General features: G+C 41.5%; 1 protein-coding gene across 1 annotated transcript in view; it reads left to right on the top strand.

Moving 5' to 3' along the window:
* The first annotated feature begins 14,123 nt into the window (after positions 1 to 14,123).
* Positions 14,124 to 14,937, top strand: part of POLD1 (DNA polymerase delta 1, catalytic subunit) — a 91,254-nt gene continuing 90,440 nt past the window's right edge. Inside the window, exon 1 of the mRNA XM_075280229.1 lies at positions 14,124 to 14,257. Coding sequence (XP_075136330.1) covers positions 14,204 to 14,257 — 54 coding nt within the window. The 5' untranslated portion in view covers positions 14,124 to 14,203. The remainder of the gene's footprint in view (positions 14,258 to 14,937) is intronic.

The raw sequence follows: 14,937 nt of genomic DNA on the forward strand, positions 1-14,937 counted from the left end.
TAGGCTATAATGGGGTCCATATGTTTTCTGTGCACTGTCCACACAGAACATGCAGAGAGGAAAGTACTTCATGAACTATTGTCCTCTCCGCATGACTCATGTGGACACCATGCACAAAACACACAGACCCCATTATAGTCTATGGGATCTTTGTGCTTTCATTGCTCACTGCCTGTCAATGCGTTCGGTATTTTGTTTGGAGGGTCCCCAAGTGGACTCCCCGAATGGAATACCGAACACATATGTGAACCAGGCCTAAGGCTGAGACCTCACGTTGCAGAAACACAGCGGTTTTGTGACAGTTTTTTTTAGCCAAAGCCAGCAGTGGATTGAGCAGAAGGTATATAGGAGCTTTCTTTATATTTCCAATTCCTTTAGTAGCCATTCTTGGTTTTGGTTGAAAAAAAAAAATGCAGCCTTAGGGTAAGTTCACACGAGGTTTTTTGGTCAGGCTTTTGACGCCGTATCCTGACCAAAAAGATGGCTCCCATTGAAATCAATGAGAGCCGTTTGTTCCGGCTCTCATTGGAAAAAAAAAAAAAAAAAGAAGCGATATGCTCATTCTTTCAGGCGGATTCGCATCGCAACATCTGCCTGAAGACACTCCCTCCCAACTAGACCCATTCATTTAGACCTAATCTGGAGCGGAGGGCGCGACTGGATGCCGGTGCACATCCAGTCACAGCTGCCATATCTTGGGCCAGAACCTGAGGTAGCCTCCGCCCCAGGTTCCGGTCCAAAAAAACCTGTGTGAACTTATCCTGATGGTGTTTCTTTTCAGGTGGTGACACACTGTGTACCCAGATGCGGCTACAGCTAAATCCAGTCCCCTGTGCACCAGTGCTGTCGGTTTGGGGTAAGTGTGACACTCATTAATTCCTGACTGGGGTTTTGCTGTTGCCACACAGTCAGGAATTAAAAGTGGCTGAAATTAAACCGCATTTCACTTACAAAAAAGTGAAAGTACCAGTGCCCAGGGACTAGATACAGCATCCAGGTACATCGTGTGTCACAATCCTGCTCACTCTGCCCACAGTCACATACATTTACCTCTAGTTGTAGGTTACACATGTACTGACATTGCTTCCAATGGAAAAGTACGCATGTATCCAGGCAAATAGTGGTAAAGGTATGTGTCCAGGAGCACAGTATGACAGCACCCCTATGTTACAGTATGTGGTATGACTTTAGTGCAGGTGTCATCAATATTAGAATTAGGTTGTCTACTCTTGGTGTAACAAAAAACCCCTTTAAGACCCCATTAACATCTGCGTTTGGATTTCCGTTCGGGAAGTCTGCTTGAGGACACCCCTAACGGAAACTTAATCTAGATTAAAAAGCAGTTACCAGGGAAATCGAGTGGAAACCACACAGACCCCATTATAGCCATGGGGTCCATGTGATTTGCTTCGGTAACTACTTTTTAATGCGTGTAGGTTTCTCTTCATGGGGTGCCCAAGTGGACTTCCCGAATGGAAACCTGAACGCAGATGTCAACCGGGTCTAAGGCTGGGGCCCCACGTGGTGTAGACACCACTTTTTTTTATGCATCTATGTGAATCCAGCCATTAGAATGCAGAATTTATAGTTCTTTCAAATAATATTTGGTTTATATTACATTGAATTTCTTTAATATAATTAAAATATAGTTTAAAGTGATTATATGTGTAGTCAGTTACCGAATTGTGATGTTGGTACAGTATCTTAGAATTTAAGGCCCCACTTGAAAACTTGCCCAGGGCCCCATTTTACCTAAAACTGGCCCTGCCCAAAATGATATACAGTAACTAAAAAGTACACCTGACCTTGCCAAAAAAAAAAAAAAAAAGAAAAAAAAAAAAAAAGAGATGCCCTATGCATTGCCCAACACAGAAATATAAAAAAAAAAATAGTAATGGGTGTCAGAATATGGAGAAAAAACCCAAAACAAAACTTTTTTTTGCAAAGTTTTTGTTAAGGGTTAAAATGTAAATAAAACTCTATAAATTTGTTATCCCCAGAATCTTACCTAAACATAGAATACACTTGACATGTAAGCAGACCCACCAATCTTCTTTTGATGATCTATCGTAGGGATACATCACCCCTTTAAAATATTATGTAGAATAATATATGTATCCCATAAAATGGTGCTCAAAGGTGGACATGAGTCTTAAATAGCATCAGGAGAACACTGCACAGAATAGCTGGAAATTGGCAGAATACCCTTGTGTATTGTAGATTAACCCATAATAGATTTCTTGATTTATTGCAGTAATAATGTGTAGAGGAAAGACACAGTTATCTCTCTGGACACCTGTGTAAATGTGCGTAAATACACATTTAATGCTGATACAGTCACTAAGCTGCATACACTTAATGCCATATTGAAATAATTTACAACTTCTTCTCATGGCACAGTAAAACTTGGGGAAACTCGAGCGGCACGTACATGGAATATCTGGAGAGGGTAGTGCAATTGCAGAAAAGAAAAGATAGGTCTTACAGCAGTAAGGATTATAATTATCCTGATGGACATAGACGTAAAAACAATAGGGGATGTGGTTAGGGAATATTCACCAACACTTAGTAGGCTCTGTCCAGGAGAACAGCACACTCGGGCTGCATTCACATTTGTGCCTGAGTCTCCATTGAAGACTCCATTGTAACGTCTGCCTGAAATCAATGGATGAAAAAGTCCTGAACACACTTTTTTTTTCCAATTTAAATGGACAGACACCTGCTCTATGTGTAACCACTATTTTAGTAGTCTGACTATCCACCTAATGTGAACTTGGTGTGAGCTTTCTTGTGATGTGGATACTAAATGTGCACATAAAGTGCTTAAGTCCCATACAAAATTACCAACTTCCCCCGCCTGCTGTTCTAGTCCAAGAGGTCATTCCTTTTTTTGGGGAAGCCTCCCAGAATTTATGCGAGGGTATGAGTAAGGCTAAATTCACACAGCAGAAAATGAAGAGGAATATGAGACGGATGTCCGCTTCAGATTCCTCTTCCATCCTGCGGCAGAGCTCTGAAGGAGAGGATAGGTCATCAATAGCAATGAACTGGATGGGATTATCCTCAGATAATTGACAGATTATTATCCTTTTCTATAAGTAGCAATAAAATTGGAATAACAATCACAAAACCATCCCTTTTTAATTTTTTAAAATATTTTTTTTACTGTACTTTTGGAATTCATATTTAAATAATATAGATAATAATCATACTAAGTGCGTTTTATTTTTGTATCTAAAATGTAGATGTCTAAAATGTCTCTCTTCTGTTTTATGATATTAGGGGGCACCTCTACCCCATCTTAGGGTTCATACTAGGATTATCCTCTACCCTGCTGACCTTTTCATTGTTATTGGTGAGTGGCCCTTTATGTCTTCACTATGATTATGTTATGTGTATGTTCCTTTACATCCTCTTCAGTACCTACCTTCCCTGTCATGGATCATAACTTCTAGAGACGGTATCTGTTCCACTTGATTTAATATCTTCACGCCAGGTAGTTCGGCTGAAGACCAATTACTATGCATACAGTCGTGCTAGTTATCCGCAAGAAACTCCTTCGCATGTTGTACGCCGTACATGAAGTCGCGTTTCTGAAAATGTTTATAACTGTTGTATCAACTCGTGACATATTTTGTAATTATTGTAAATATGTACTACTGTCCACGATATTCCACTATATTTAGACGTTTGTACGGGCACATTTGGTGTTTATGTCTGCTCACATGTGGTATTGATATGATGTATTTAATTTGTAGAGTCTGAGGAAGGCTCATTGGGAGCCGAAAACGTTCACATGTACACGATCCTATGTGATTACCAGAACTGTTTGAATAAATTCTACTCGCATCCAAATTTCCAGTGTGATCTTCTTTTTGCCTAAGGAGACGGTCCCAAGCCGTCTCCTTAGGCAAAAAGAAGATCACACTGGAAATTTGGATGCGAGTAGAATTTATTCAAACAGGGTCTAGTCACACTTTCCTATATTACCTCCCCTGCATAGTTATTGGTATAATCGGTCGAATACCATGCGGTAATCGCAGTAATAACTTGATTCCCCTCCCATCTCCCCTGGCACTTTTTTACACTAATAACTATGCAGGGGAGGTATTTGATCGAATACTACTCGCTCATCTCTAGTTATAACCCTTACTGGTCCTCCTATGTCTCATTCAAATTTTGCACCAGAGCCTACAGAATTTTAGCCACTCAGAGTAGTAATACAGGCTGGGCTAGCAGTTTACCAGCCAGGTGGCAACCCAAGGCACAGTTGCTTAGTGGTTTCTATTACATATTTTGCTTTGTGATCATGTGAACATCACATTTTCATGCTGTTGCGTAGTCACCAAACTTAAACCACAGAGGTAGACAATTGTATGCAGTTATGTACCAAGCTACCATGTTAGAAGGAGATCTAATACAGGGGGCCACACGGTGGCTCAGTGGTTAGCACTGCAGCCTTGCAGCGCTGGAGTCCTGGTGTTCAAATCCCGCCAAGGGCAAAAAAAACCATCTGCAAGGAGTTTGTATGTTCTGCCCGTGTTTGCATGGATTTTCATCCCATATTCCAAAAAAAGACATACTGATAGGGAAAAATGTACATTGTGAGCTCTATGTGGGGCTCACAATCTACATTAAAAAAAAAAAAAAAAAAAAAAAAAGGAGATCTAATACGGTAGCTGACTCGCATGAAAGCACAGCAGGTTGCATTTTTCTATAGAGTCATAATAGCTATGTGTATATCAATTCCATAGGGGTTCTCAGACATTAAACAGGATCCAGCAGCTCAGGGGACTCATACAAAGGATGAAAACTGGACAAGGGTAATTCAATAATCATGTCATTCATTCAATCAATACTGTTCTTTCTCTCCCATAGACTAGGCAACATATCCTTTCCCTCCAATTTACTAGCCTATGAATTTTACTCTTCCCAATCCCCCATTACTACCTGATTTGCATACATAATTGCGGTACTTTTCTTACTCACAATCAAGTCTGTCTGCGTTTATGTTATCATTTTTACCTCCGTCACTGTTTATCTTGCTGATTATCCTAATGTCACTTATTTGGTACACCCTACTTAATGTCATGGAAACAAAAAGAGGAACTTCCAGCACATTCTGAATTTGTTTCCTGCTGAATAATAATAAAAAAAATGATTAACCCTATCTGCATGTGACCTCTCTTCCAGTAAAGAGATCCACTAAATTCTACGAGACTGTAAACTGCTGCCTATTTTTGTTCACAGAGCTAGTTTAAAAAGGTTTAACCCTTTCCCACCTGTGACATTTTTCAATTTTCATTTTTGACTCCCCGCCATCCAAACCCCATAACTTTTTGATTTTTATGTTCACATAGCCATATGATGGACTAATGTTTGCAGGACAAATTGTTCTTCATAATAGTACTATTTATTATTCTGTACAATGTACTGGGAAGCTGGAAAAAAGATTCTTAATGGGGTGGAACAGGAGAATAAGTGCATTTCTCAATGTACTGGGAAAAGCTGGAAAGTGCATTTGTACAACTTTCTTGTGGGCTGTTTTTATGACTGGCACTCTGCAGACAAAATAACATGTCACTTGTATTCTATGTTTTGGTACAATTCCAGTGATGCCAAATTGATATAGTTTTATTTACATTTTACCCCTTAACAAAAATCTAAAACGTAATTTTTTTTTATTTTTTTTTACAAACTCACTGTAACTTTTTAAAATTTTGGTGTATAGTGTAAGAAGGTGACCGGCAAAGTTCTGGAGTCACGATATATCTCCACCTGATTCCTGACTTATATGTGGTCGAGTGCGGGTTTGGAATAGGCCTCAGCCCAGGTGTGGGTCCTGAGTCTCGTTACTGGCCTATAAAAGGCTGCAGAGCCTGCACTTCAGGGGAGATCCTGGGAGGAAAGGAAATGCCTGGGTCTAAAAAACTTTCAAGTAAGGTATCCAGCAATCAATGGTTAAAGATGATGTAAAATCCAAATTTTTATTTTTGCTTCATTAAAAAAAAGTTTACAAAAATGCCATATTGTGTTTGGCCATATTTGACTCACAAATTACAGGATAAAAAGAGCGTCCGGGCTGACGCGTTTCGGAACATATGTTCCTTAGTCGTAGCCTGATGTTAGACTGTGTGTGAACACTCTTTAAAGACATGTTGTGAACACCTTAATACCTGCAGCAATTTGAGGAGATTGGGTAATTAACCCCAAGCTGCCCAAATAGAGATGCCATGGACACAAAATAACAACAACAAACATAGAGAAAAGATATATCACAAAAAGATAAATATGTACAACATATAAAGATTAGTGTTAAAAACAAAAATACACTCCACAAGAAAATTTGTCTAAAGAGTATGTAAGTGAATGTAAAAAGTTATTCATCTGCATATGTAAATCACAAGGAAAAGGATCGTAGTAACAAATAATTCCAATGAAATGTATGAAATATAGACTATATCAAATGAGTCGTGCATAAAATGATAGGTAAATATTATCAGTAAAAAAACAAAACAAAACAAAAACAAAACCACAACCATATGTATGTATGTATGTGGATGCCTCACAATGACATCAATGGATCGTGTCCACACACTCCTTTCCGCTTTACGTGTTAATGCCTGGGTCTGTCCTGACACTGAGAGCCTTGTGATACAGTACTGTGTTGTTTTTTTTTGGTTGATTTGTGTGGCTGGTAGTAAGCCACATGTACAGTTATTATTTTCTGTTTAGTTAGTGTTCAGACGAACAGGATATTGTTTGATGTTATTTTTCCAGAAATTAAGGCTGTAGTTTATTTTGCTTATCCTGTGCCTGACGTAAAGGTTTATTTAATTTGCTGTTTTTTTTTTTGTTTTTGTTTTTTTTAAATAAACCAGTTTTTGCTACATGATTTATGTCCCTGTCTCTGACTGGTTGGATCGGCACCACTGCTTCTAATGAGCTACCTTCCCCACAGTAGGGATACATAAGGCATCTTTTTTTGCAGCTCCATGCGTACTTTGAAGTTATACTATATTGGGGATCGTTTATTGCTTTGATCACAAAACAGCAAAAAATAAATAAAACTGCATATGTAAAAAGAAAAGGGGTCAAACTTGCAATACAGGCTAAAAAGAAGCAACAGGATACATACAAAAATCATTGCTTCACAATAAATAACTGTCCAGTCCTGAAATAAAAGAGATCCAAATAATGATATTAAGTACAGTCATGGCTGTAATTGTTGGCACCCCTGAAATTTTTCCAGTAAATTAAGTATTTCTCCCAGAAAGTTATTGCGATTAAACATTTTTGTTATACACGTGTTTATTTCCTTTGTATCTATTGAAAAAAAGGCAAATTGTACATAATTTCACACAAAACTAAAAAAAAATGGTCCTTGTCAAAATTGTTGGCACCTTTTCAAAATTGTGAATAAATAACTTTGTTTCAAGCTTGATGGTTGGTCAAACTCACCTGTGGCAAGTAACAGGTGTGGGCAATATAAAAATCACACCTGAAAAGAGATAAAAAGGAGAAAAGTCTTAATCTTTGCATTCTGTGTGTGCCACATTAAGCATGTAGAACAAAAAGAGGAAAAGAGAACTGTCTGACGCCTTGAGAACCAAAATTGTGGAAAAATATCTACAATCTCAGGGTTACAAGTCCATCTCCAGAGATCTTAATGTTTCTTTGACCACAGTGTGCAACATAATCGAGGCATGACAATGTAGATAGCCTCCCTGGTCATGGATGGAAGAAAACAAATTGAAGAAAGATTGCAACGAAGGATAGTCCGGATGGCGGATAAGCAGCCTCAGTCAAGTTCCAAAGAAATTCAAGCTGTCCTACAGGCTCAGGGTGTATCAGCATCAGTGTGAACTATTCGTTGACATCTGAAGGAAATTAAACGGTATGGCCATGTAGATCCCAGTGTGAGTAAGCTGGGTTTAGGTCATGGGTCTTGCAGCAGGACAATGAACCCAAACATATTTCAAAAAGCACCCAGAAAGGAGCTGGAGAGTTCTGAAGTGGCCAGCAATGATTCCGGATCTAAATCTCATTCAACAGCTATGGAAAGAGCATAACACTGTTAGGAGAAGGCACCCTTCAAATATGAGAGATATGGAGCAGTTTGCAAAAGAAGAGTGGTCCACAATTCCAGTTGAAAGGTATAAGAAACTTGTTCATTGTTATTGGAAGCAATAGATTTCAGTTGTTTTTTTTTCCACAGAGTGTTGAGGGTGCCAGTAATGCCATTCACACTTCAGCATGATTTCCTTTCATTGAGAATCTGCCGAAATTGCAGAAAAACAGATTGGGAATGGTTTGCAAATGGATTTTTAAAGCAATCTGCAGGTGTCAGTTTGCAGCCTCTCTGCCGGGAATCCGTTTTTTTGCATAGACACAAAGTCGGACATGCAGGACCAGCTGTGACCCCTGCAGATCAGCTGTGCTGAGACAGTGCGGCTACAGGTAATATGTCAGGAGCTGTGCAGCTCAGTCGTCATATGATGTTCACCACTGCAGTACCTAAACCCACGGCTACACATTGTACGGTAAATTAGTGGTGTGTCTCCTGGAATTGCTAACATTACTGATCGCTGCGCTGTCCCTGAAAAGATGATCTAACAATAGGCTATCAATATTAGAAAAGTGGATAAACCTATTTAAAGAGGTTGTCCAGGAATTGGAGGAAACAATGTGGTTGTTGATGTGTAAAATAATTTTTCTTTTATAACCTTGGAGAACGCCTTATGGTTATACACATCTGATTGTCCAATAAAATACACTAACTGGATATGTTCAGTTACTGTTCAGCTCTGACATTCTCCTCATGGTGGACTTCGATCAGTGGGCCTTTAGTAAAAGTAGTTAAGTACCTCTGTGAAGGATATCATCTTTGCGAAGCTGCTTGGAACACCCCAGACCCTAGATTTATTGAAAATTTTGGTTTTACAAAATCCCAAAATTCCAGACAAAATCTGAAATGCATTAAAGAGAAATACGAAAAGGAGAGATGAAAAAAGGGAAACAAACCACATCATCAAAAAGAGAAATGGCATACATAATAGCAGTACAATGGGAGAAAACAGGGTGACAAGGGAGGGGTAATATTAGGGGGAGGAGTCAGAAACCGTTGAGGGCATAGTAGGCATCCTGAAATGACAAAATCGCTTGGAACACATCGAGGGATTGATTTAACGAAGCTGTCATACTCTCCAAGCTATGAATATCTTTAATACGACCAATAAGGTTAGACCCAGAGGGAGGGGAGGCCCTCCTCCGGCGTAGGGCAATAAGAGTTTTGGCAGCCGTGCACAGGTAGAGAAACAACTTAGAAGAGTGCTTACCAAAATGAGTAGGAGGGAGATTAAACAAGTAGGTAAGGGGGTCTAAAGCAGAACCCTGAATAAAAAGGGCATCAGTCAAAGATTTAACCTCCTGCCAAAATGGGCGTATCCCCAGGCAATCCCAGAATATATGAAACAAGGTACAAATACCTGTTAGACAGCGCCAACAATGGGGGGCGGGGATGTTAGGATTAAGGGAGTGCAGTAATGCGGGGGTATGGTACCAATGCATAAGGAACTTGTACTGAGTCTCATGGAATGTTATGCACAAAGAATATTTTGCAGCCCGGGACCAAATGAGTTGCCACTGCTCAGGCAAGATCTGCCTATTCAAGGCCTCGGACCATTTGGCCATATACTTATGGGTAGGGAAACTTTGCTTATCAGGAGAGGACAGGATCCTGTAAATACTGGATATTAAACCTGCAGTGGAGGTACCAGCTCCAGATCACCCTTCTTACTTTCCACTCATGAACCGTGAATGTGCTGAGTTCATAGGATAATATGAAACAAGCTTTATACATTTTATATATTTATTAACCCGAGTGGATCGGTATTAGCCACTAACAGATACAGAAATCCATATCAGTGGATGACCAGCAAAAACAGGTAAAAGCACAATACAATACATAACATAAAATGGGAATAAAAGATAGAAAAGAAACAATACCAAAACAAGTTTGTAGTTTGGTTTGCTGGGGCCTCACTCCTTGGGCTCAGGGCGCATGCTTAAGTCAGTAATAGAGCCTCAGTCTGCTCACATGGCAGAACTACCTTTGTCCCCTCCCAAGTGAGACCATATACTAACCTTGCCTCCTTCCTTGGGTGATGTCACAAACAGGGGAAGTCCCATACTTCATCTTGAAACCAAATAAACATGAACAGTCATAATTCCTCACCAGATGACCATAGGGTCAGTCCAGGGGTACAACGGGGTTCGTGTGAGAGGCCCATTGTGCAGACACCAAAGAGGACACCCCAATCCATTTTGGATAATGAGTTCAGTATCTGGACCTCTTCCCTGCTCCCAACAATACCTTGTGTGGGCTTGGAATATGCCCCTTTGTTTTGCACACATGAGATTTTACTTAATGGCAGTTTGCGAGTGAGCCTGTGCAGTAGCTCTCCAGAGGGAAGCGCTCCTATGCAGGCGCGGGATTTGAAGACAAGAAGCCTGAAGACACGGAACCAGAGGGCGTTACTCCAAGAAGACAGAAGAGGCAGGCGTGCCCGAAGCTGACGTCACATCGTTTATCCCCGCCCAGGGTGCACGATAGGTAAGTTTTGCATATATGTTTTAATTTAAAAATGGGACCGGGATTTAATATAACATTTACGGTGCCTGAATAGCCTTTTTAAAGGCTATTCACGCATATGTGGGGCTCTATTAGCATAATTTTGCTGATAGAGCCCCTTTAAGGGGTTGATATGTAAATAAAACCATATAAATTTGGGGTCTCCGATATTGCACCAAAACTTAGAATACAAATGTCATTTTGGCTACACAGTAAAAACGAAGCCTGTAAGAGTCTCCCAAATGCACTTTTTCTCCAATTCCACCCCATTCTGATTTTTTCCCCAGCTCCCCAGTATATTGTACAGAATAATAAATGGTACCATTATGAAGAATTTGTCCTGCAAACATTAATCCCTCTGTGCATTTATCTTCATTCAACTGAGGGGGCGTTCACACTTGTGCCTGCTGTCCGCTTGCAGGTGTCCATATGCAGCCTCTCCACCGTGAAACTGCTTTTTTTTTTTTTGCATGGACACAAAGTCCTGCATGTCCAACTTTGTGTCCATGCAAAAAATAAAGCAGTTTCACGGTAGAGAGGCTGCATACGGACACCTGCAGTTTGCTTTAATAACCCATTGAAATGAATGGGTTTTTAAACTGACCGTATGCAAGCCGTCCCCAATCTGTTTTTGTGCAATTTCGTCATTATAACAGCGGACAGCAGGTGCAAGTGTGAACTTCCCCTCAATTGAATTAAGATAAATGCACAGACTCCAGACTCATTTACACAACAGTTCATCAGCCGAGGGCTAGCCTTGTTGGGAGGCAAGGTGAAGGGTGGGCATTAAATTGGGGGTAGCTGGTGGTATCTGCCAGACCTGTGTCGTTTTTGTCTCTAAATTTAGAACCCTTCATAACTAAAATGCGACGTAAAGCGGACTCCTGGTGTAAACTCCCCCTTTCCGTAGTAGGGCGCTGTAACTTACTTAAAATGGTCCTTATGCTACAATTATTATATCTTCTTCATAATTCTCCAGTGTGGATACCAATGCAATACTTAAGGAAAATTCATAGTATTTTCAGGGAATTAATTTGGCAGAAGAAGGGAGCACGCATCAGTCTAGAGGCACTACAGCGGGACAAGACAGAGGGGGGCTTGGCAGTTCCGAATGCCTGGATTTACTTTTTGGCAGCGCAATTGCAGCAGCTTCAGGGATGGGGACTTCCGCTGGGCTCGGTGAGATCGGGCCATCTATGTGTGCAAGATACCCCTTGGACTGTTCCGGTGGCTGTTTTGGAGGCTGGTCCCCTACCAACCGCTCGTTCTCGACTCCCCACGTTAGCCCTCTTATACAAGGTATGGGATAGGGGGAAGAAACTGTTAGGTACTTGTGGCTTTACTACATTTACTCCTCTGGGGCATAATAATCGCTTGATTGAATTTACTGTGCTAACGGGCTTCGAGGGGTGGAGGGATAAGGGTGTCCTGTCCCTTAGTCATATCCTAGATAACGGGATATTTAAGACCTTTGCAGACCTTCAGAGTGATTTTTCTATACCCCAGGTGTGGTTTTATCAGTATCTTCAGCTTCGTCATGCCTTCCATGTTCAGACTAGACGTACCCCCCTGACAGTTGGACTACACCCCGCACTGCAACATACTCTTATGGGATCTATTACTAAGGGAATGATATCTACACTGTACCGACAGTTATTAATGGCATACTTGGAGGATTTCCCGGACAAGACTAGGGAAAGGTGGGAGGGGGATGTTGGTGCGGTGGATGAGGAAACCTGGAGAGATGTGTTAGCCCTAACCCCAACACTGTCCCCTAGTGAAGCACAGAGACTGTCTCATCTTTATCTCTTGCATAGGGTCTATAGGACTCCACAGAGACTGTTCCGTATGCATATCCGTTTGGATGCCAAATGCCCCCGCTGTGGTATGGAACCTGCACATCTCCTGCATATGATGTGGGAGTGTCAGGAGTTAGCCAATTACTGGAGTCAGGTACTGTCCTTGCTTGGCCGGGTGTATTCTACTGCACTTCTGCAATCACCATTAATTTGCCTCCTAGGTCTTTTGGGGGAGGGTGTGGACACGGAAAGCCCGGATTTTATAGGGTTGTCCAGGGTTTTATACCAGGCAAGAAAATTGATTGCTTATCATTGGTTGGACCCGAGTCCTCCTTCTCTAGTGGAATTGATATCTAGAGTTAATAACACTATTAGGCTGGAGAGGGGCGTATATATACAGAGAAAGGCCCAAACTAAATTTGAAAAAATTTGGGGAGCATGGTTGGACACACCTGGCCTTCCCTCCCCGTCTCTGATTAGGAACAGATCTCTCACTTCAACTTTCTCTGTTTCCTTGATCCCCTGAATGCTATTCTTTACATGGAAATCAAAGGAGGTTCGGGAGATTTAGCGGGGGGTCCTAATGGACTTCCCCCCCTCCCTCTTTATGTGTCGGATTGTGTCTCCATATTTACTTTGAATTGTTATTGTGTTGCTGTTGTTTTGTCGATTGTTTGATTTTATGTTAAGAAAAATTTGTTAATAAAAATTATCTGATTTAAAAAAAATTGGTGGTAGCTGAAGGGGCATTAACCTGGAGGAAGATAGTAGGGGGGCAGTAAACTGGGGACAGATGAAGAACATTAAACGGGGGGCAGCTGGAAAGGGACATTAAGCAGTGGGGGTCGCTGGACGGGGACATTAAACTGGGTACAAGTTGGAAGGGGACAGTAAACTATGTGCAACTGGAGGAGGACATTTAATCATGGGGGTAGCTAGAGGGGAACATGTCTGCCTCTAGTTGCACCCAATTTAATGCCCCTCTCCAGGTACCCCCACGATTTACTGTCCCCCTCTCGTTTCCCCCTGTTTAAACTGGGGCACCAGGAGAGGGACTAAATACAGTGGGACAATTGGAGGGGAACATTATAAAATAGGGGCATATAGTATTAGGGTAACTGTAGTAGCATTATACTGTGTGGGGGCACATAGGAAAAATGGCTGAGAATAGTTAGAGTCAATATAGAAGTGGGTGGGGCTAAATTTGCCGCGGCCCACATACCGTGCCGCACATTCTGTCCTTCTGTCTATCCTTGGGAGCTGGGCATGTGGGATATTTATTGTATGGAGGTCAGTGTTGGCCAATAAAGGGGAATAAAATTGGTATAAAAATTTGGATTGGGGCCTTCAACTATAATATTATTGGGGCCCTAAGAATGACAAGTCCACCCCTGTCCCAGCTCACCCTCCCCGCAATCACATGACGTGCCTAAACATACATGTATGTGGCATTGTCCTTGTAACCCCTCTCCCATATAACACTCGCTTTGGCTTCTTGCTGCCTATAGCACTGATCTGTAGTCTGCAGCGTGCACAATTAAGACCTGCGCCACACTTCTCATGCGATGATACCACTGTGCCGCTAGGTGTCGCTGTGCGGAATCCTAAGCAATAGTATCTCTACGTACATTGCGTACAGTTCATAGCGTGTAGTCACGGTCACGTCATTGACTTTCCACACACAATATGGCCGCAAACTCCTTCATCCACAGAAAGGGGCCTATCAGCGTCCTGCGTCCATGACAACGACAACAGATTGGGGAGGGGTCCAATGCAGGAAGAGGAGTCTTTGGCGGGAGAGTGGGAACGTTTTGCTTCAAGGGAAGTGAGTACAGAGTGTGGGTATTGTACATGTGAGCCTTGTTGTGTTCTTGTGGGCCAAGTTATAAGACTGGCATTGTATATCGTATATGCTCAGAGAAGCCTGGCATTATAAAAAGTGTATGCTGCAACAATACTGGCACTGTGAGGTGTGTGCACAGTTATAAGCCTGGCATTACATGTGGGGTATGCATTAATAAGCCTGGCATTATATGAGGGGTATGCAGTAATAAGCCTGGCATTATATGAGGGGTATGCTGTGATAAGCCTGTAATTATATGTGGGGTATGCTGTAATAAGCCTGGCATTATATGTGGGGTATGCAGTAATAAGCCTGGCATTATATGTGGGGTATGCAGTAATAAGCCTGGCATTATATGTGATGTATGCTGTGATAAGCCTGGCATTATATGAGGGGTATGCAGTAATAAGCCTGGCATTATATGAGGGGTATGCTGTGATAAGCCTGGCATTATATGTAGGGTATGCTGTGATAAGCCTGGCATTATATGTAGGGTATGCTGTGATAAGCCTGGCATTATATGTAGGGTATGCTGTAATAAGCCTGGCATTATATGTAGGGTATGCTGTGATAAGCCTGGCATTATATGTAGGGTATGCTGTAATAAGCCTGGCATTATATGTGGGGTATGCTGTGATAAGCCTGGCATTATATAAGGGGTA

Source organism: Leptodactylus fuscus, chromosome 6 (assembly GCF_031893055.1).
Source record: "Leptodactylus fuscus isolate aLepFus1 chromosome 6, aLepFus1.hap2, whole genome shotgun sequence".
NCBI classification, from domain to species: Eukaryota; Metazoa; Chordata; class Amphibia; order Anura; family Leptodactylidae; genus Leptodactylus; species Leptodactylus fuscus.